This window comes from Nycticebus coucang, chromosome 1, assembly GCF_027406575.1.
Source record: "Nycticebus coucang isolate mNycCou1 chromosome 1, mNycCou1.pri, whole genome shotgun sequence".
In the NCBI taxonomy this organism is placed as follows: Eukaryota; Metazoa; Chordata; class Mammalia; order Primates; family Lorisidae; genus Nycticebus; species Nycticebus coucang.
In genome coordinates, this window is record NC_069780.1 from 98909212 (window position 1) to 98930096 (window position 20885).

A 20885-nucleotide genomic window follows, 5' to 3' on the forward strand; every position below is an offset into this window, starting at 1 on the left:
ATACATTTGTTTCCATTTATTTTATATGGATGCATAAAAGATGTAGTATGAACCTAATTCTATTGAACATTATTTGGATTCTAATAGTGATGCACTACTTTTTTCCTTACTAATGAGATTAGGTTCTAATGAAACAATTCTCACTACTTAAGTGCTGAATATATGTAATTTATCATTCCTGTGAGAGTATTTTAACTATCTAATCTATCAATCTGCATCCATCATCTAAATCTATCTGTGTAGAGTGCTGTAGCCTCAGCACAGCTCACAGCAACCTCAGACTCCTGGGTTCAAGTGATCCTCCTGCCTCAGCCTCCTAAGTACCTGGGTGTGGTGGCAGGTGCCTGTAGTCCCAGCTACTTGGGAGACTGAGATAAGAGGATTGCTTGAGCCCAGGAGTTTGAGGTTGCTATGAGCTATGACACATGGCACTTTACGCAGGGTGACAGAGTGAGACTTTGTCTCAAAAAAAAAAAAGAGAGAGAGAGACAGTAGATAGAGCAAGCAGTCTTGAGTGTGTAAATATGTGAAAAATGGTAAAAAGTGATATGAAGAACTCAGAAAAATGCAAGTCATTATGGAATAAAAACACTTCAGAGATACGAGGCTATGCAAAACGATCAACTTCGGACGCTAAGTGTTGTTAGAGCATTTTCTGAAGTTGATAGCTGAAGTTTTAAATGCAGCAAGACATCATATTCCTTAATGTGGTAGTGTATTCTTTGTAATGAAGTGAAGAGTTGCATGGCAATGTAACACTCAGAGGAATTTTACAGAGGCTTTTCTTCTTTTCTTCCTTTTTGTAAATAGTTGGACACTGGCAGAGCTGGTCTTTCAGGTGTACATACCTGAAGAGTTGTAGCTACTCCAATTGGGTGTACTGGAGAGATTTGTTCAGCCTTTCCTATCTCCCTGATTATATGGTAATTATGAATAGTTGCATAGTTGGTTATGAGCACGTGAGCGCACACACACACACACACACGTTTCCCTGTCACTTGTATGAGTCTCAGTTCTGGACCAGGCTGCCTGAGTTTAAGTCCTAGCTTTATCGCTTACTAAATGTGTAATCTTGGGCAAGTTACCCATCTCACTTGTACTTAAGATCCCTTATTTGTAAAGGTGATAGTAATAACAGAAATTACACAGCATGCTGAGAGGATTACATGAATATATGTGCAATGCTTAGAACAGAGCCTAAGATACACTATACCCTGTAAAAGTGAGGTTTTTTTTTTTGAGACAGAGTCTTGCTCTGTTGTCTGTGGTACAGTGCCATGGCATCATCACAGCTCGCATCAAATTCAAACTCTTGGGTTCAAGTGATCTGCCTCAGGCTCCTGAGTAGCTGGGACTACAGGTGACCACCTCAATGCTCAGCTAATTTTTCTATTTTTAGTACAGACGTGGTCTCACTCTTGCTCAGGCTGGTCTTGAACTCCTGAGCTCAGCCAATCCACCTGCCTCAGCCTCCCAGAGTGCTGGGATCACAGGTGTGAGGCACCTCGCTTAGCCCAATGAGCTATCCTTAATATCTGCTTTTGTCCTTTTTCCTCTTATCGTGCAATATGTGTTTTGCCTTACAACTTTATAGAGTGTGTGAATGCAATAATCATTGTTAACTGAAGGATGAAAAGGGTGATAAAAGAAAAAAATTATCTGTAACATTTGGATAGGTTCAAATTTATTTCCTTCTTTCTGCTGTTATAACAGCAGTTTATAATATCCTAAACTATTAAAATAAAGCAGACTCATCTTAAAAGATCCATTTTAAATAGTTTAAAGGGTAATGCTGGTCAAGGTAAATGAATCATACACACTTCTTCATGATGCTTTTATTTCAAGGAAAAAACAAGCAAACCAATCTTTCACCTGGCAGTTTGAGGGGGTGTTGGCATCCTTTTCAGCCATGGGACATGAGCTTCCTTGGTTAAAAAAAAAAAAGCAATGGACATTCAAGTCATAGCTTTGCCTTTATTGGCATTACTTTTACTCTCGCAAGCTAGTGATAAGAGAATTTCCAAACTGGTGCTTACATTTTCTTATTTCACGTCCTAGGCCATCTCCTTCCTTGAAGACAAGGACATTTCTCAATAAAGCAACATGTATCAATGACTTTCAACATGTCCCCCAAATGGAAGCTTTAGTTATACACACAATTCTATCATGCAGAAGAAAAATGTGAATTGGACACATGGCCCTCTGGAAATATCCCACACGAGTGTAGGAAATGGAACAGGTTCAATTCCCTGCAGCTGGTTCCCAGAGCCTGGCCTGTCCCAAATGAAAAGAGGGACCAGAATGCGAGTAGTAAAAGAAAACGTGAGTTTGGGAATTTTTAGTTGACATTCAGGTTGCAGAGAAGCTCTGGCTCATTAGTGCAATAGCAAAGACATTCAAGGTCACTGGCTGAGCTAATCCTCGCTCTCCAACTTCCTGAAAAGTCAAGGCACTAAGGAGGCTGGTGGGTTGGTGCAAGTGGGCAGTGTGTTTTCTTAGGTCAGTAGTTGGTCTTGCATGAGAATGGAATTGGGAGCAGCTGGTGCCAGGCTGGGGTGAGGGATGGCCATTTCAGAAAGGTTGGAAAATATTACAATTTCAGCCATCACTTCTATAGCTTTGTTCAATTAGACACAGACTCAGTGGTAAGTGCAGACTGGTATCTCTCATTTATTCTGCCATAATTCACCCTTCTAAGACTAAAGAAATATAAGGAACAAATCACAGAACAGATATTATCAGCACTTAAAATTTTTTAAATGCGAGTTGCACCACAGCTCTTAGAATGTAAAGCATTTAAAGAAGTATAGTAAAGTGTATTTAAAAGGGTGGTCATAAAGTTCATGTGCAATTTAAAATTTACAACTATTTTAAAGTTGCACATGAACTTTATGAACATCCTATATAAAAGTAAAACTGCCTATCTTATTATGGTAACCAGAAGATTGTTTGGATAACTGCAAACAGGGACTTGGAATGTGTGGGGTTTCTGTCTCCACTTGATTTTTAAATATTAAGTCAATGAGCAGGGCTGAATCAAGTTTTTACAGTTTCGTGTCTAAAATTTAACTGATTCAATTTCATAGACCTGTGACCAACACTTTCTTTGATCTTTTAGTTGGTAATATAAAATTCGTGAAGTTGATTTTTAGTGCTGTATGTTTAAATGCTCCTGGGCTGGTGTTAATTTAAGTTTTTATTTTGGAATCTGTAAGATTTGGAACAAAGATGAAGTAAAATTTATTATCTGTTACAGGGGATGTCTTAGCTAACTGATACTATAAACATTATGGGGAAATGTTTAGCATAGCTAAAAGAAATATTTTTAAAGCATCATAAAAGGTACATTTGTGTAAAAATTTAAAATGCTGATCAAGTAATACTTGTATCTATTAATTAAAGTATAGCTGTTAGAGCAGTGCAGTGGCTGGAGGCAGTCACCAGAATTGAAGAGATCAATTAAACTTTCAGCAAGAAAAACATAGCTTATTAACAACCCGCACAGCAAGCTGGACCTCATCCTAGTGACTGCAGGCTCCATGGAAAGCACAGTTTTTGGTTTTACACACAACTCTGATGAGTATCAACTGCTTCTTGGGGGTATGGGGGAGCTCCCAGGGTTTTAATTAACTGTTTTCAAAGCAGCCCACCTATAAGATCTTAATCAGCTTCATTCCTATAATAGGCCAAGTCAGCCTGATGCAAAACCATCCAAAATAACCCAACCATACCCATCATCTTTCCTGCTCATCTCTAGCTAATTGCCTAACATAGTTAAAAGAATTTTATTTTGTAGAAAATCCTGGCAGTACTTATTAATTGGGTATAACAGAGCACTCTCTCAATGTTTCAATATCCCCCTATCTGTCCAGTTGATGAGTCTACAGTACATGAACTACAGAGAGGATCCAAAGCAGGTGTTTTTATATTTTACTTAATCATTAACAACTGACAATACCATTCTTTCTATAGACTGAGACACATTTTCTATTTCTTTTTCTTCCTCTGACCTGTTCCTAAGCCTCTCATGACTTTTATGCTACCTGAGAAAGTGAGAGTAAGGAGAAGAGTGGGCAGGATCTTATTAATTAACCAGTAAAAGGAAGACAATTATAGACAAGAAACAGGGAGAAGCATCAGAAAAGGATTTTAATTTTTTAAGATGAAGAAAGAAGCTACAGTGAGCTAAATTATGTTGGTTTTCTTAGGTCACATTTGATTAGTTATTAAGCAAACAGAACCCTATTTTTACCAAAGATTTCATCATCTGTTTGGTGATTTGGTCTCAAAAGCCTTGCATGTTTTCTATATTCTCCCGACACCCATGCATTCTCCAGTCTCCGCTTTCCTTTATTTCACTGGTTGACTTCCTTCATTGCTAACCAGCTCATTTTGTGTTCTATGCAACCACTTTCCAATTTAGCTTCAAGTCACCCTGAATGCTGATATCGGATTAGTCTTCCTCTAAGACCTCTTTGAGTCTGCTACTTAATCAATATCTCAAAAATGGTACCCCAGTGTCTTAGTTACTCTACAGGACAGAACGGTAATTCTTAGAGCACTCAAGGCCTGATACAATCTGACCTTCACCAACACGAATCCCCTGTCACATTCAGACAGCTCTGACTACCGTTAGGACCTGTCTTGCAGGCCTCACTCCCAGTTGCTCTATATTCTTTTTTCTCATGTGCTTTCCTTTCTTCTGTCATGTTTAAGCAGACTCATTTTTAGACTTAGTTCAAGTATCAACCCTTCCAGGGAAATTTCCCTCATTACATTCTCATCTCCCAGCAATCTCTTCCTCTACAGAATTACATTCTAAGCCATGGCTATGACTAAGCAAGCACTGAAGTGGGATACTGATAATGCCATTGAGTTCATCACAGAGATACCTTGTTTCTTCCACTAGATTGTGAGTTCTGAGGGTAGGAACTTTGTCTTACTTGTCTATTTGTCAAAGTGCCTCGCACCTGGTAAGTGATCATGGATGGATTTAATACAAATGAATATCAACATAAAACCCCAACGGTGTATCTTACACTCCCGGTACATAACTATGGAGAACCATGAGAGAGGGATTACAGTTAGCATCACTGCGAAACACCGTTAGCCTGTAAGGAGCTGATGTTATAAAATATTGTTGATAATAACGCAGTTTCTTATAATATTTTTTCTCCGAAGAAAGAGAGTATGGCTCTAAATAATTTGTAAAATGATTGTGAAATCAGTCCAGCTTTTGGCTTACCCAGGGAATGACCCCCATAGAAACCTAGCCATGTGGGCATACAAGCACTGGCTGTGTTCAAATCTCTGCTCCCCCAGGTCTTAGTTGTGTGTCTTGGGAAAGATAGGTGGCGTCCTTGAGCTCCTATGAGCTCGTCTGTCACCCCGAAGGGGTGTGTGTGGACCTGCAATAACATATATAAAATATGTGGCACCGTGACTGGCCTGCTTTGAAAGGTAGGTGCTTTGATAGTCTTTTCTGTATCGCCTACAGCATTTTCCTATTTACCTGGTGTGCATACTTTTTTCTTTGCTCTTTTCTCTACAACTTCCCAAGAAAGCAAGTCCAGACTTTTTTTTTTCTTGAATATTCTACTGTGGTTTCTAAAGCAGAGCTTTGCGTGCTTTATTCTGGGGAGATTTAGAGTACATCTTGGCATGTGACTGAGCTATTAGCTAAAAGTACAAGATCAATAAGAGATCTGAAGGAAAGGTCATTGGCCCTCCTTGGTCACTCTGATATGCAACAGCCATACATATTTTGGCAGAACTTTGGTTTTTATTTGCTAGTCATCCATCTCTCCAAAGAAATTTAAATGGGTCCTGTGGATCTATTAATTTAAAAGATCTCACTTAAAACATGATTAATTTTATAATCTATCATTTCATGTGCTGCTTCAATGGCCAAACTAGATCATTCTGCTTTTTGCTAGGTTTCCTTTAAAACATTGGTCCCTAGGAAGAATCTTCAGCTAAATGTGTCCATACAAGCCTTTGCTGTGTTGGCTTCAGCTAAGTGAATACAGCGAAGAGAAGATGAAAAACCTCTGAGCCTATGTATTGTCTTCAACCGTATTCATCTTGTCTAGGAAGAAAGGCTTTCCCTCAATAATAACAGTAATGACAATATTACAGCCTCAATCTAGTAACTCTCCCCAATTAGGAAAATATAAACTATGTGTACAAGCAGAGATAAATTTTCCAGGAAGCTGACAAAGCTTAAGATTCTCACTCTCTCATTTGCATGGGTTCTTTAGGCTCAATGACAGGTTCTGGATCACATAACTATATCTAATATATATATACCCACACACATATATATTTTTTAATTTGCCAAAGTAAAATAATTTTAGATTCTTTTTCTTAAACAGAGCCTCTCAAATTGAATAAGCTCAATTAAACATGAGATGTCCTGGGTACTGGTCAAATTATACAGGCCTTCTGATACTTTCCTACTGTATTTCAAAATTTTGTTCTTTCAATATTGACTTAGATCATGTAAGACAGTAACTGGAGCATAGAAATCTTTTTGGTTATACAGTGATATCTACTATAGTGCCTTTTTGTAACAAAATTTATTTTATGACCCACCTTGAAAAATTTCTCAAATTATATTGCATAATACAATTCGTGATATATAATAACAGTTCAATGAAGCAGTTTTAATTCCTTTTATGTTCTGTGATTCTCAGTTTCCTCTCACTATGTAATGTTATTAGAAAACAATTTCAGAGAGTCACATTGAAATGAAAAAAGGACAATTGAAAACATATGATAACCTTTAAGCAAGATGCTTACCTATGTCTAAAATCTTTATTTCTTGGTGGAAGCAGATAAAAAAGAAAAAAAAGCACAATTAGAAAAAGTTTCTAAAATATAATGAGTTGAACTCTGATATTTTAATTATTTGTATGGAAAATCGCAACTTCAGCAGAAATAACACCAGAAATGAATTTGTAGGCCAAGACTTACCAAATAAACTTAGAGAAGAGAATGATTTTGATAATCACACTTAAATGAACAAAGTAAAGAGAATAAATAATATGTTACTTTCACACTGGCATTATAGCTAATGGATTAACCCAATTTGAAGATACAATACTCTGTTCTAAGTTTTAGCCCCAGTTTATTTAGTATCAGAGCATATCACAGGAACATAAATTTTATGCCTTAATTTCAAATGCTATGAAATAAAAGAATAACATCTATATCACAGGCTTCTTCTACAGAATCTACAGAGAATCATAGTTCTATCTTCTTAGAGCACAGAAAATTCAATGGAATTAGTGAGACAGCTTATATATTAGGTAACTTATACTCTTCACTACATTTATGGTACAATATGCATGTGTCATGCTTCTAACTCTGCCCAAGAATATGGGTAGATTTTTAAACATTGAGAAGGTATGTTTAAATATAGAAACATCAGATTCAACTTTTTTTTTTTAAAAAGGTATGTTTAGTTTTGATTAAATTCTCAAATTTAAGAAGGACATACCTTAATTCCAAAACACTTGTTACGTTTCCTGAAGGGAATATCCGCCGAACATAGTTGAAGTCCCCGACATAGAGACTGCCATCGATCCCACAAGCTAAAGCTACGGGGGCCAGGAGCTTGTTGCCATCAGCTTGACCATTGCAACTGGGGCAGGAGATGCTGCGCCTTCGCCCGTTGCCCATGATGCTGCTGACAACTGGGGGCTGCTGGGAGATAAACTGGTTTTCCCCGTTTCCCTTGTACAGTATGCCTAGAAGAAGTAAAATGCATGCGACAAAGTGTAAGGATAAAAAGTAAACAAGGTTGTTATAGATCTAACTACAATGCAGTGCCTTTTAGATTTGGATTGGGACATTTTTATTTAAAGATTTATTGGAAAGAATTCTGTCCAATTACCCAAAGCAGGAAAAATTAAGAACCTGAATTCTCAACATCAGCAATTATCAATATTGGCTATACAGCAAAACTTCTAGGGGAGCTGTAAAAAGTACTGACATCTGGTTTTCACCTTGAGAGATTCGAGTTTAATTGGTCTGGGGTGTACCGTAGGCACTGAAAAAAAAAAAAAAAAACAACTCTCCAGGTGATCTTAATGTGTAACCAAGTTTGAGAACTGTATGGTACTTAATATTCTTTAGGGAATAACAAGTTTGTCTAATTGTTAATCAATGCTGAAAATATTACATTTTAATTAATAAAAAGTGTGCACCAGAAATACAGATTTCTTCCTGATGAATTTATCATTAATTTAAAAAACTTAAAAATATTTTATGGAAAACAAAGTCAGAAAATACATATCAAACCTCCAAAGATGCTAATTACAATGGAGGCTTATTTTAACTCTACAGTCAAAGAATATTCTTCTTGCTTATACTCTTATCTTACGTAAGAATGCATACACATGGTGCTTATTCATAAGTGCCAATGACTGTTATCAAGACAAAATGCCAATCTACTCCTTTATGGTCTTCAGTGGGGTCTGAGAAAAAAATGCCAAATGAATATTAAATATTTTCATAGTTAGAAATTACATTTGAGTTGCGATTCTAATTTTATTCACTTTGCCGTTAACTATATATAGATTGTTGGCCCCATTTTGGTCTGATGTACACTGGGTCATCAGTGGCTACTGTTCTGTACGTATTTATAATACTTCTCAATGTGTTACTATCTGTATAAACCACCTGTTGCTTTGATTTTAGAGGTACATAAATTTATTTTATGTTCTATGTTTCAAAGCAGCTCTCAGAGCTATGGACTACACACCTCAGCAGATGTACTGTTAAAGAATAATCCCATGAAAATACAAACAGAAAACTTGAGGAAGTATTTTTCTCCCCACTTTGGGATAACTTAAAAATGAAGAAGAGATTAGAATAATTATGTTCTCCTTATGCTCAGCACATTTTAGGTGCATTCTGTGATGACTTTTTAATGCTTTGCTATTTGGGTGATGTAATAATCACGACAAATTTACATAAAGAAATCAGGAAACATTAAACAGGTTTATGCAAATTTAAGGAAAAATAATCTCAATAAGCTGGATCATAAGAAGAGATGAAATGCATTTTGCCTTGAATATTCAAAGAATGCATTAACGATACCTAAGATTCTTCTTTCTGTGATTACATTATTTGACAATTATGGAACCATAATTTCCTGTAAGAGCCAGTTCTGTAATTTTCATCAGAAGAACCCTAGCAGCCTGCCTCCCTCTAGCACACCTGATTCGTTCAGTCATTACTTTGAAGGATTGGCCCTTCATGATTCTTCCCTATTAGGACGGCACAGAAAGGTGAATGTTAAGAGTATTAATTTCCATGGTTCAGGCTGCGGGCACAAGCACCTGTCACTGTCTACATTTTTGCTTTTTCTTCTTCCTTCATGCATTTCTATAGCTCAGTCACCTTGCCAGGATTATAAATCACTTTGTTTATTCAATCAGACACACGTCACTTTGGAAAGCCACTACTTGTCACACTGTTCCTGGATAAAATTCTAAAACACAATCCATTCACAATCTGTATAAGGGTAACCCTAGGACTTAGGTTACCATTTAAAAATAACATAAATTTTATAATTTCTAACATTTTTTAGAGGGCAGAATTTTGAGTAGTTTACTTTTGACATCTGACTTGGTATTTTAATAAAACCTAACTATATTACTATTCTGGTTTAGAATGTGGGTATACATGTGTGTGCATATGTTTATATTACATATACACAGAATACCTACAAGTTTCCTAATCCACTTAAATATGAGTCTGTGGGTATTGTAACAACGGTGATTTACAGAGCCATAGGCTTTTCTGGACCTTTTACTTGTCTTTCCCCTGCTGGTTCATAATCTCTTGGTTATGAGCTTTGCCCTATATTTCTCATTATAACACTAAAGTGCATCAAGAGAAGCTCCCTAGCTTGGTTTATAAAGGACTTCTGAAGAAATCTAGAAATATGTTCAAACTGTGTGAAATACAATTTTAAGTTCAGTAGAAGCTCTGTAAGCTGAAAACGCCAGGGACTGTTACAAAGTGGTCAACACACAGAGGTGGTCACCATAAGGAATTAGGCCTGCTGTACTTAACATCCATGGGTGTATGTCCGGTCTATTAAACTAGGTCAACTTAGTCCGCAACTAAGGAGGTGGTCAGTAGGGTCAGCTATGGCGGTTCTGCTGTGAATTAATCGAGAGTGGCTATTAGCATGTGTGGTACATAGCTTTGCACTTTGAGAGGCTAGGATTAAGCCTTCTGCTAACAGAAAAGACTGAAAGTACAGCACTTCAGACACTACTGATGACTCCTGGTTGTGAGTTTCAGTGTGTGCTGGAAGTCGCTCTAGTTATCAGCTTTGCTCTCAAACTGTTGAGGTGCAAACTTCATGTGTATCCTGACGTCCAGGACAAATATGGAAAGGTAGTAGAACTTAATGCTGCTATCAAATAGTGAAGGTGTGATGAGTTTCTGTTTTTTATTTTCCTTTTTATTCATTTGATCAGCACTATCATCTCTTGGAGGTATAAGGCACCAGCATTTTCAAGCTCTGGCTTGGGTTGCAAAGTACTTTAGATTGAGTATATTTGGAAGGTTAAAATGCATCCTTTCCAACACTTACAACAATTTTTTTATTTTTAAAAATTACTTATTTTTATTTATTTATTTATTTATTTTTAGACAGAGTCTCACTTTGTCACTATGGGTAGTCTCACTTTGTCTCCTATGGTATCACAGATCAACACTTTTTTTAAAAAAGGAATGAACAGTGAAGTAACATTAATCTGAAGAAGTGACCATTAATCATAGTTAAACATTTAGCTGTATTCCATGCTCATTTCTGCATTTCCTAAAACCTCTGCAAAATCAAAAGCTAGATTATTTTTGCTAATACCGAGCTATTTCCTTCTTTGGATATCTGAAAAACGAAAGCCAGAGATACTAGCATGATGCGGTTTTGGATAAAAGACTAAATTAGGTTACCTTAAAGTTTTGCTTTCTTAGCAAAACACTTTTAAAATGATCTGAGATGCACTTATTATATGGGCAACATGGTAGAAAGGTAAAGACAACAGAATTTGTTTATAATATTCTTTTGAGATTAAGTTGGTCATAATTCTACAAATCTTTATTTCTTTTACTTTGTGACATTCTTCAGAGCATAATCACTTATCACATTATCAGGCCTATTACTTTTGATCTTGCCATTTGCTCAGATTATTAGTTTATTTTCCCCCCAATATTCACAAAGTCTAGTAACAGTATTTGTAACTCTATTTGAATGAGAGAATATTTTATTCTTGAATACGGTCTAAGCAGAACTGAAAAAAATCTAGATACTTGGAATAGATTACCTAAAAATTAAAAGTATATTAGAAATAATTTAGTAAATTCATGTAGGTTTTTTTTTTTTGTAGAGACAGAGTTTCACTTTATCGCCCTCAGTAGAGTGCCGTGGCGTCACACAGCTCACAGCAACTTCCAACTCCTGGGCTTAGGAAATTCTCTTGCCTCAGCCTCCTGAGCAGCTGGGACTACAGGCACCTGCCACAACACCCGACTATTTTTTGGTTGCAGTTTGGCCAGGCTGGGTTTGAACCAGCTACCCTTGGTAAACAGTGCCCCACCTACTGAGCCACAGGCCCTGTCCCCACAGCCCCTTTTTTTTTTTGAGACAGAGTCTCAGTATGTGGCCCTCGGTACAGTGCCGTAGCAACATAGCTCACAGCAACCTCAAACTCTTGGGCTTAAGTGATTTTCTTGCCTTAGCCTCCCAAGTGGCTGGGACTACAGGTGCCTGCCACAACACTGGGCTATTTTGTTGTTGTTGTAGTTGTTGTTGTTTGGCAGGCCTGGGCTGGGTTTGAACCCACCAGCCCCAGTGTATGTGGTCGGTGTCCTAGCTGCAGAGCTATAGGTGCTGAGCCTAGATTTTTATTTTTTATTTATATTAAAAAAAAAGAAGAACAACAAAAAGAACCTCCCTCCATGTTTGCTAAACCTTTCTGAAGTAGTTTGGATTATGCTCTCTGATTCACTTTGTGTTAGTCACTCCTTGGTGAACATTTCATTGCAACACCAAAGCCAGTCCCTTACATTCTAATGGGAAAACCATTTTGGCAATATGTGAACATTTTCCAGCCTCCCATTTGGATCCCCCTCTCTGTTGCTGGAGGTTCCCCTTCTTTCCCTAAACTACTCTGTGCTTCTGCTTTAAAAAATATATGTATGTGTATACGTATGCATTTTAAAGTATATTCAGTATTATATAGTTCTCACTTAAGGCTTTTATAGTCTTTAAAAATATACCTTTATTTTATTTTTAAAAGAGATAAGAGTCTCACTCCGTCAACCTGGGTAGAGTGCTGTGGCATTACAGCTCACAGCAACCTCAAACTCCCAGGCTCAAGTGATCCTCTTGCCTCAGCTTCGCAAGTACCTGGGACTACAGATGCCTGCCACCACACCAGGCTAGTTTTTCTATTTTTAGTAGAGATGAGGTCTTGCTCTTGCTCAGGCTGGTCTCAAACTCCTGAGCTCCAGCAATCCACCTGCCTTGGCCTCCCAAAGTGAGGATTATAGGTGTGAGCCACCATGAATGCCCTATACCTTTATTTTTTTGCTGCGAATTCTAATCTATAGGACATTAGGAAATGCTGCTGTAGTCTAATGAACTGGAAGATGAGCAATATGAACCATCTGAACAAGACCTTACCATTCTGGACATCCAAGACATGATGTTTGTCTAATGTCCAACCGCCCATGTTGGAGGCGTCCAGCTCATAGCCCTGTAATATGGCTGTCCTCTTTTCCCACAAGGTCAGGTCCAAGCACGACTCGTATTCATATCCAACTGAAACTGGATCCAAAGAAATCACAGCTCATTTTTTCAATCACAGGCAGAAGCGCAATTTATTTTATTATGTTATTAAAAGCTGCCTATTTCACATTTGTATTCTGAAATTATATTTCCACTCATTTATGAGATTTAATGATGAGTTTTTTTTTAAAAAAAAAAACTCCCCATTTTATTTTCTACTGATTTAACAGAAAATGATTATTTTTCATATATCACTCTCTCAGGGAGTTACCAGTACAAAATAAAGTCCACATTGGGCAAGAAGAAACTAATTAGATCAGATACACAAGCTCCAAATGGGGACTAGATAATAACCACTCAAAATAGTGTTTGCTACCCAAATGATCAGAGCTGTTTAGTTTCCAACAAAATTAAAATGATGGAAAAGACTTACTATAAATAAGGTTCAAAGGAACAAAAAAAAGATGACCAGATTCTGACATTACATTTACATATTATTATCAGAAATAAAAATAAACTAGCAGTAAACTAACATAAATAAATCATGAATGGAAAACTTTTCAGAGTTCACAATGGAACATGGATTTCAATATTTGGAAAAAACCCAAAGGTAGAAGTAGCAACCACTGGACTGATGTAAACGAATTCAAGTCCAAATTATGTATTAATTTCAGAATAGAATGCCTCTTATATTTTCAGGTAAAAGCTAATAGAACCAAGTCCGGTTGTCTTCTAGTTTTTGATGTTCTGAGCTCAAGTTTGAAGCTATCTCTGTCTACTTCTCAACTAGTCAAACTTTGATTACACTGTCCTTCCTTGAAACCACTGGTTTAATGTTTTCAGACTATGCTTCCCCTAGATGGAGGGGCCCTTCTAGTGATGGAATAATTCTTGGACACAAATGTCTGACATGCCGTTAAATATCGTTATGAGTTGAAACTATTATACGTTAGTGTTAGGTACAAAGTAATTTAAAAAAAGGATTAAGAAAGCAAAGGAGATAAAGTTATAAGGAAAAGAACAAAATGAAAAAAAGGGAAGAAACACATTCAAGAAGAGAAAAATTTAAAAAAAGGGGGTATATTAAGAAAAAAAACTGAGGGGAAAAAAAGATGGGGCAATCTGAATTCTCATTGAGACAATTCCTCGATAATTTCAGCCAAAAAACCTGGTTATTTTCTTCTTTCATACAGAGTACATTCCTTTTCCCCTAGTAGACCTAAACCAGCTGGCTTATCACTTCACTAGAACAAAGGTACTCGCTTTTTATTTATCCAATGACTTTCCATGGGTAACAATTTTATGACAGTTTTGACTTACCAACAGCTTCTGACAGACCATAGACCTTCTGATTATATGCATCTGTCTTATCCCATATAAAAGTATAGGCCAAGTTTGGTGAGGCAGGAAACCACTTTTGAAAGAGTCTTCCTACTACAGCAACCATGAGGTGAACCTTCATGAGATTAAAGGGTATGATGGCCTGGGTCATGGTGACCTTCAGGACTGACTTGTACCCTGCAGCTCTGGAACTCAGATAGGAAAGTTTCAGATCTGTTCCTGGAATTGTGGTTTCCTCGTGGAGTACCTTGGGTTGGAATAAAATGGAGACTTCAAATTGTGATCACGCGTGACTATCAGCTAAGATACATTTACAAGAACCTAGTAGGGCAACTACAACAGGACACCGGAGAGTCACTCCTCACAGAGATACGTTTGGGTTTCATCTTATTCAACAATGAAAGCTAACTCTGCTGCCCACTGTCTCCTCCTAAAAGCCTCTTGTCATGTATCCTGAGCTAATCCTACCTCAGGTGCTACTCTTCACGTGAGGGGCACTGTGACTGCTCACGGCTCCATCTTCCACCCCAGTCACCCTGGAGAATTAGAGCAGGCGTTTGTGAGATGGGGGTATTCTGGACAAAGGCCTGGCCTACGCCAGCTGGCTGCTATGCCTATAGCCTTACCAGCTTATAAAGATGGTAAAGATAAAAAAGATCAATTGCTTTGGGTTAAATTCTAGCAAATTCCATATCTGTGTTGAGAGGTAATGTAACAACTTATTCTCATGATTGGACACTGAGCTACAACTTAACCACTGATCGTTGATATGATGGTTAAATGAGCTTTAGAGACAGAAAGGTTCTTCCTAGAGTGCAGCTAATGTTATCAAATACGCATATTAGAGACTCAGTACATACTTTCTGATTTGAAATTGAACTGTAAAAGTTCACGGAAGTTTCTGCATAAGGATCACCTCTGTTATAAATTTTTAAAAGTCATACTTTTAACCCCACCTTTTTTTGTTTTTTTTTGAGACAGTATCATGTCACTCTGAGCAGAGTGCTGTTGTGTCATAGCTCATAGCAACCTCAAACTCTCGGGCTTATGCGATTCTCTTGCCTCAGCCTCCCAAGTATCTGGGACTATAGGTGCCTGCCATAACGGCCCGGCTATTTTTGGATATGGGGTCGAGGTTCGCTCTTGTTCAGGCTGGTCTTGAACTCCAGAGCTCAAGCAATCTACCTGCTTCGGCCTCCCAGAAGGGTGGGATTACAGGTGTGAATAACGGCACCCCGCACTTAACTCTATAGTTTAACTGTCCATGTGACTAGCTCATGAATGCCAAAATATAAAAAATACATTAATTATTTTGGAAAACATATTTTACACAGCATATAAAATTTTTCTGAAAAGTTCAGATTATTTTTACCAAAGCTCCTATTAGTTTAGAGAATAGTAACAGCTCTTCAGGGCTCACTATATATGTTGTAGAGTGCAAGGCTAGCTATTACATGAACTCATGCCAGGAGCACACTACTTCTGCTAAGAATAATTTGCCTTCTCAGAGCCTTCGTCATGTTGTCCACTTGAGATTCATCACCCAGCGGTAAAGAACTGCCTGGTTCATGCCAGAAAAATCTTAGTGATTCAGTGTTCAGTGATGTTTCCCCTCCCCCAGCACTTCTCACTTGAACAGTTCAAATGGTATATATGTCATCTGTAAATATTAATAACTTCACAAAAATAAAGCTCTTCATACTGAACAGATAGCTGTCAGTTTTACTACAAACAATAACACAGCTGAAAGGGGCACAGTGGATGGACAAAACAAACTTCCACTCTGAGGCAGTGTTGCCATGAGGAGGCACATGGTGTAAAACAAACCAAGAAAGAGACGACTACCAAAATAGATACATCAGTTTATTACAGTTGGAGTTTTCTTTACCACAAAACTGTCTTAGATTGCCCAGTTGTGGAAGCAACTCAAATGTCCATCAACCCAGGAATGGATTAACAAACTGTGGTCTATGTACACCATGGAGTACTATTCAGCCATAAGAAAAGATGGAGACTTTACATCTTTTGTATTTACCTGGATGGAGTTGAAACAAATTCCTCTCAGTAAAGTATTTTAAGTATGGAAAAAAAAAATCCAATGTACTCAATATTAATATGAAACCAATGCATAGACAACTACATGCCCACAGGAATGATAAAACACAAGCAGAGTGAGAGTGAGGGGAGAGGAGATGAAAGGGAAGGGAAGGAGGGAGGCTGATGGGCAGATCTCACTAATGTGCACGGTGTGAGGGTGGTCAGCACGCCCCCTGGTGGGCGGGATCTCACTAATGTGCAAGGTGTGAGGGTGGTCAGCACGCCCCCTAGTGGGCAGGATCTCACCTGATGTGCACAGTGTGAGGGTGGTCAGCACGCCCCCTGGTGGGCGGGATCTCACCTGATGTGCACGGTGTGAGGGTGGTCAGCACGCCCCCTGGTGGGCGGGATCTCACCTGATGTGCACAGTGTGAGGGTGGTCAGCACGCCCCCTGGTGGGCAGGACCTCACCTGACGTGCACAGTATAAGGATGCTCAGCACGCACCTGGGGTGAAGGGCTCAACTACAACTTGAACTTTACCTTAGAATTGAAAACAAATGGAACTTTACCCCAGAAGTGAGAACAATGTAACCTAAATAGTGTGCCCTCATATTAATTTGAATAAAGTTAAAAAAATGAAAGCAATATTAGTATCCTCATATTAATTTGAAATTAAAAAAACTGTCTTAAGCAAAATAGTTTACAAATATATAGAAACTTTTTAGAGTTCTATTAGTCACAAGGAAACATTTAAATTTAAGATTAAATAGTACTTTTAAATATTGATAGTACTTTTGTTAAGACTGTAGGTTATTAGAGTGAATAATCTAAAGAAATTTTACCCCATGACTGGGGTGTAATATCAGTGGATTAGTCTGAAAAATATATTTTGTAACTACTGAATAGCCCCCCATGATATGAGATTAAAGCCTATAGTGAATGATTTATTTCCTCTGAATTTATTTTCCAAATGATTTCCCATAAAGTGGAGAGGTTATTTGTTAGGGATCCTTTCATTAATGTATGTTTTGTGATCTTCCAGAAGTTGCCCCTCTATCTCAAAATATCACATTTTCCTAATTTTAATAACCATCATCTGTCGTGAACTTACATCCATGGGACAAATATTTATAATTTTGTTCATTAAAGTATGTGTTTCTCCTATGCTATTTTACTTTACTATATTATTTTGTATTAGTAGGAAAAGTAAATACAGCCAAAGTAGAGAAATCAACCATCAAACCTATTTTTTGTCAGCTGCATGCTGTCCCATTCTTGACCTGTGAAGCACCCAGCTGGCACCCTGCTAACTGCCTCCCAATCTTGTCTACTGTGTTTTGTCTCCTCCACTGCTCTCCCATGCTGACTGTTAGCACCTCTCCCTTGGAACCCTGGGCACGTAAGAAAATACAGTCGACAACAACAGCCTGTTCACAGATTTATCTGTCTCCTATAAATAATGCATTTGGTCACTTGGGTTAGCTTGAGAGAAATGCTGGAAAAAACAATCATTGGTGGCTGGGCACAGTGGCCTGCCTAAGCTCAGGAGTAGGAGACCAGCCTGAGCAAGCGAGACCCCATCTCTACTAAAAATAGAAAAACTAGCCGGGTGTTGTGGCAGGCACCTGTCATAGCTACTTGGGAGGCTTAGGCAAGAGGATCACTTGAGCTCAAGAGTTTGACATTGCTGTGAGCTATGATGCCACAGCACTCTACCCAGGGTGACAGTGAGACTGTCTTAAAGAGAAAAAAAAAACAGCCCAAAAAACAAAAACAACAAAAAATATCATTGGTGTCTTGGTTCCACATTGCCTAGAGAAGTCAAGGTCTCTGTTGGGTGGTCCATCAGGGCCATTCACAATGTGGCTGCCATACCATCTTCTGCCTCTTTACCCACATACATCCTGCATTTAATTATTTACCAGGGTACATATTACATGACTTGTTCTTATGCCCAACTGCTTCTGACATATTTTCTTCAACTAGAAATATGCTTTCCCTCCCTTCCTGGCCTAATCTCTGCTAAAGGAAACATTATCCGTGAGGCCTTCTTTTGCTTCCTTAGGAATTGACTCTTTGGAACTGCCATAGTTCTGCATGCAAATCTCTACCCATTTGGAACGGTAGCACCCATATTTAATTCTTCTTTTCACCCTTATAAAGCACTTCTATTTGTAGATTTTTGCCAAATGTCTGCCTATTGTATGTACAAATTGAAAAAAAGATACCATGTATTCATGGGGTTGTTCACTATTTGAAACCCATTTTTTTTTTTTTTTTTTGGCCAGGGCTGGGTTTGAACCCCCCACCTCCGGCATATGGGACCAGCGCCCTACCCCTTGAGCCACAGGCGCCGCCCTGAAACCCATTTCAATGTCCTGCTTTGCTACAAGTTTGCCACCTAAAGACAGACAATGCCTCTAGGTTAAGTCTATTTTAGAATGAAGAAGATCAATATTAATGCAAGATGGATGGGGAGGAAATATTAAATTTGAAGGTTACAGTGAACTCCCCAAAGATCAGCTCCAAGTGTGTTTGGCCGTTTGCTGTGCAGTGAACCACTTAGGTATAGCTCCTGCCCCGTGTTTACATGTGAGCCTTTTTGACCTTTCTGTCCCTAACCTTCTTGGCTAACCCCTTCCAAACTCTATCTACACCTCCTTCCTAGTGACCTCTGGCCACACTTTAAGTACAGCGATGACTCCCAAATTTGCATCTTTATGTTCCACCCTTCCCGGGACTCCATTTTTCCATGTCTGCTGCTCACCCGACCACCTTTGTGTAGGCCACCATCATCTGTCCTGTGGATGACTGAGACGGCCTCCTGACTGGTCTCCTTGCTCTGGCCCTTGCCTAATGCAGAATATTCTCAGCACACTAACTACAGTGATCCCTGAAAGCAGCAAATCAGGCACTGCTACTGCTCTGTTCACACACTTTCAAAGGCTTCCAATCACTCAAAAAGTTGTCTTTGCCATTGTCTTGAGTGGTTTATGATTTAGGTCCCACCAGCTGCACTCCAGCCAGGCTTGCCGTCCTCTGCCCTTCTCACCCAAGCCCAGCGTGCCCTGCTTGGAGCTGCCCTGCTATTTTCAGGGCTTGTTCTTACCCTTTCTTAGCTCCTGCTGAAAATACACCTTCTCGAAGAGATTTTTCTCAAGACCGTGTTATATAAAATCACACCCATCTCCACTTTCCCCTGCTTTATAATTTTTTTATTGTAATATTTGCTTTATTGAGATGGTCTGGAACTGAACCCATAATATCTCCAACATATATGTATACATGAAAGTAATTTTTCAGTATAATATTTTATTTTCTTTGGCATTTAAAAAAATATTTCAGATTAATGTGAGGGTATAAACATTTGTTGTGTAGAGTCCCTGTTGTAGTTGTGTCCTGCACTCAAGAGGAGTGCCCTTACATTGTGCTCATCAGGTGAGAGCTCACCCATCCCCCTTCCACTTACTCTCTCCCCCCAACTTGAATTGAGTTTTTCTCTTGTGTGGGTGTATTAGATCATCTACTGGCTTCATATTCGTATTGAGTACACTGGATACTTGCTTTTTCCATTCTGTGTTACTTTACTAAGAAGAATGTGTATCAACTCCATCCAGGTTAACACAAAAGATGTAAAGTCTCCATCTTTTCTTATGGCTGAACAGTACTCCATGGTGTAAATATACCACAGTTTGTTAATCCATTCCTGGGTTGATAGGCACTTGAGTTGTTTCCGCATCTTGGCGATTGCTAATTGAACTGTGATAAACAGTCCCGTGCTTTATTATCTTCAGTGTCTCATCACACCTGACGCCTGATTATTACTCACTCCCTCTCCCTGCTCATTAGCTGGGAGGCCCCCTAAGCGCAGGTACCTCATCTGCATGGTTTGCCACCTTGCTCCTAGATAACAGTGCCTGGTACTGAATGGGTGTTCAATAAATATTTGAAAAATTCAATATGGCAGTTGCTATGTGTTATATTTTAAAGACCACAGATTTTTACTTAGCTATTTATGAATAGAGTCTGTTATAATTGTACCTAATGTCCTTTGGGGCGGTGCCTGTGGCTCAAGGAATAGGGCGCCGGTCCCATATGCCGGAGGTGGCAGGTTCAAACCCAGCCCCGGCCAAAAAAAAAATCTGAAAGTTATCACTATTATTATTTTTTTTGAGACAGAGTCTTGCTTTGTCACCCTGGGTAGAGTACTGTGGCATCATTGCTCATGGCAACCTCAAACTCTTGGGCTCAAACAATCCACCTTCCTCCGTCTCTAGAGTAGCTGGGACTACAGGCATCCACCACCGTGCCTAGCTAGTTTTTCTATTTTTAGTAGAGATGGAGTCTCACTCTTGCTCAGGCTGGCCTTGAACTCCTGAGCTCAATGGATCTACCGGCCTCTGCCTCCCAGAGTGCTGAAAGTTATTTTTAACTGGAAACACATGGAAAGAAAAACAATATCTGGATATTTCAGTAGATAAAAGGAATAGTGAATGGCTATTTCTTAAAAAGTTACATTAATAAATATTTTGCCTAAAATCATTTTTCCCAAAACTTTTTTTACTTATAGTAATAATCAAACAGTATGTCACTGAGAGTAATGACCATGTATAATAGCACTTCGTACAATGGCAGTCAGGATGTCAGGTACAAACAGGCACTAAAATTTTTTTTTCATTGAATGAAAGAAT

General features: G+C 38.5%; 1 protein-coding gene across 12 annotated transcripts in view; it reads right to left on the reverse strand.

The window, feature by feature from the left end:
* Positions 1 to 20885, reverse strand: part of TENM3 (teneurin transmembrane protein 3) — a 953923-nt gene that overhangs the window by 57455 nt on the left and 875583 nt on the right. For 9 of the 12 annotated variants that reach the window (XM_053585025.1, XM_053585086.1, XM_053585078.1 and 6 more), the window contains 4 exons: positions 14135 to 14402; positions 12710 to 12853; positions 7502 to 7751; positions 6802 to 6822 (listed from right to left, as the gene is read on the reverse strand). In XM_053585025.1, coding sequence (XP_053441000.1) covers positions 6802 to 6822; positions 7502 to 7751; positions 12710 to 12853; positions 14135 to 14402 — 683 coding nt within the window. The remainder of the gene's footprint in view (positions 1 to 6801; positions 6823 to 7501; positions 7752 to 12709; positions 12854 to 14134; positions 14403 to 20885) is intronic. The other 3 variants (XM_053585092.1, XM_053585069.1, XM_053585052.1) reach the window with 1 other exon arrangement.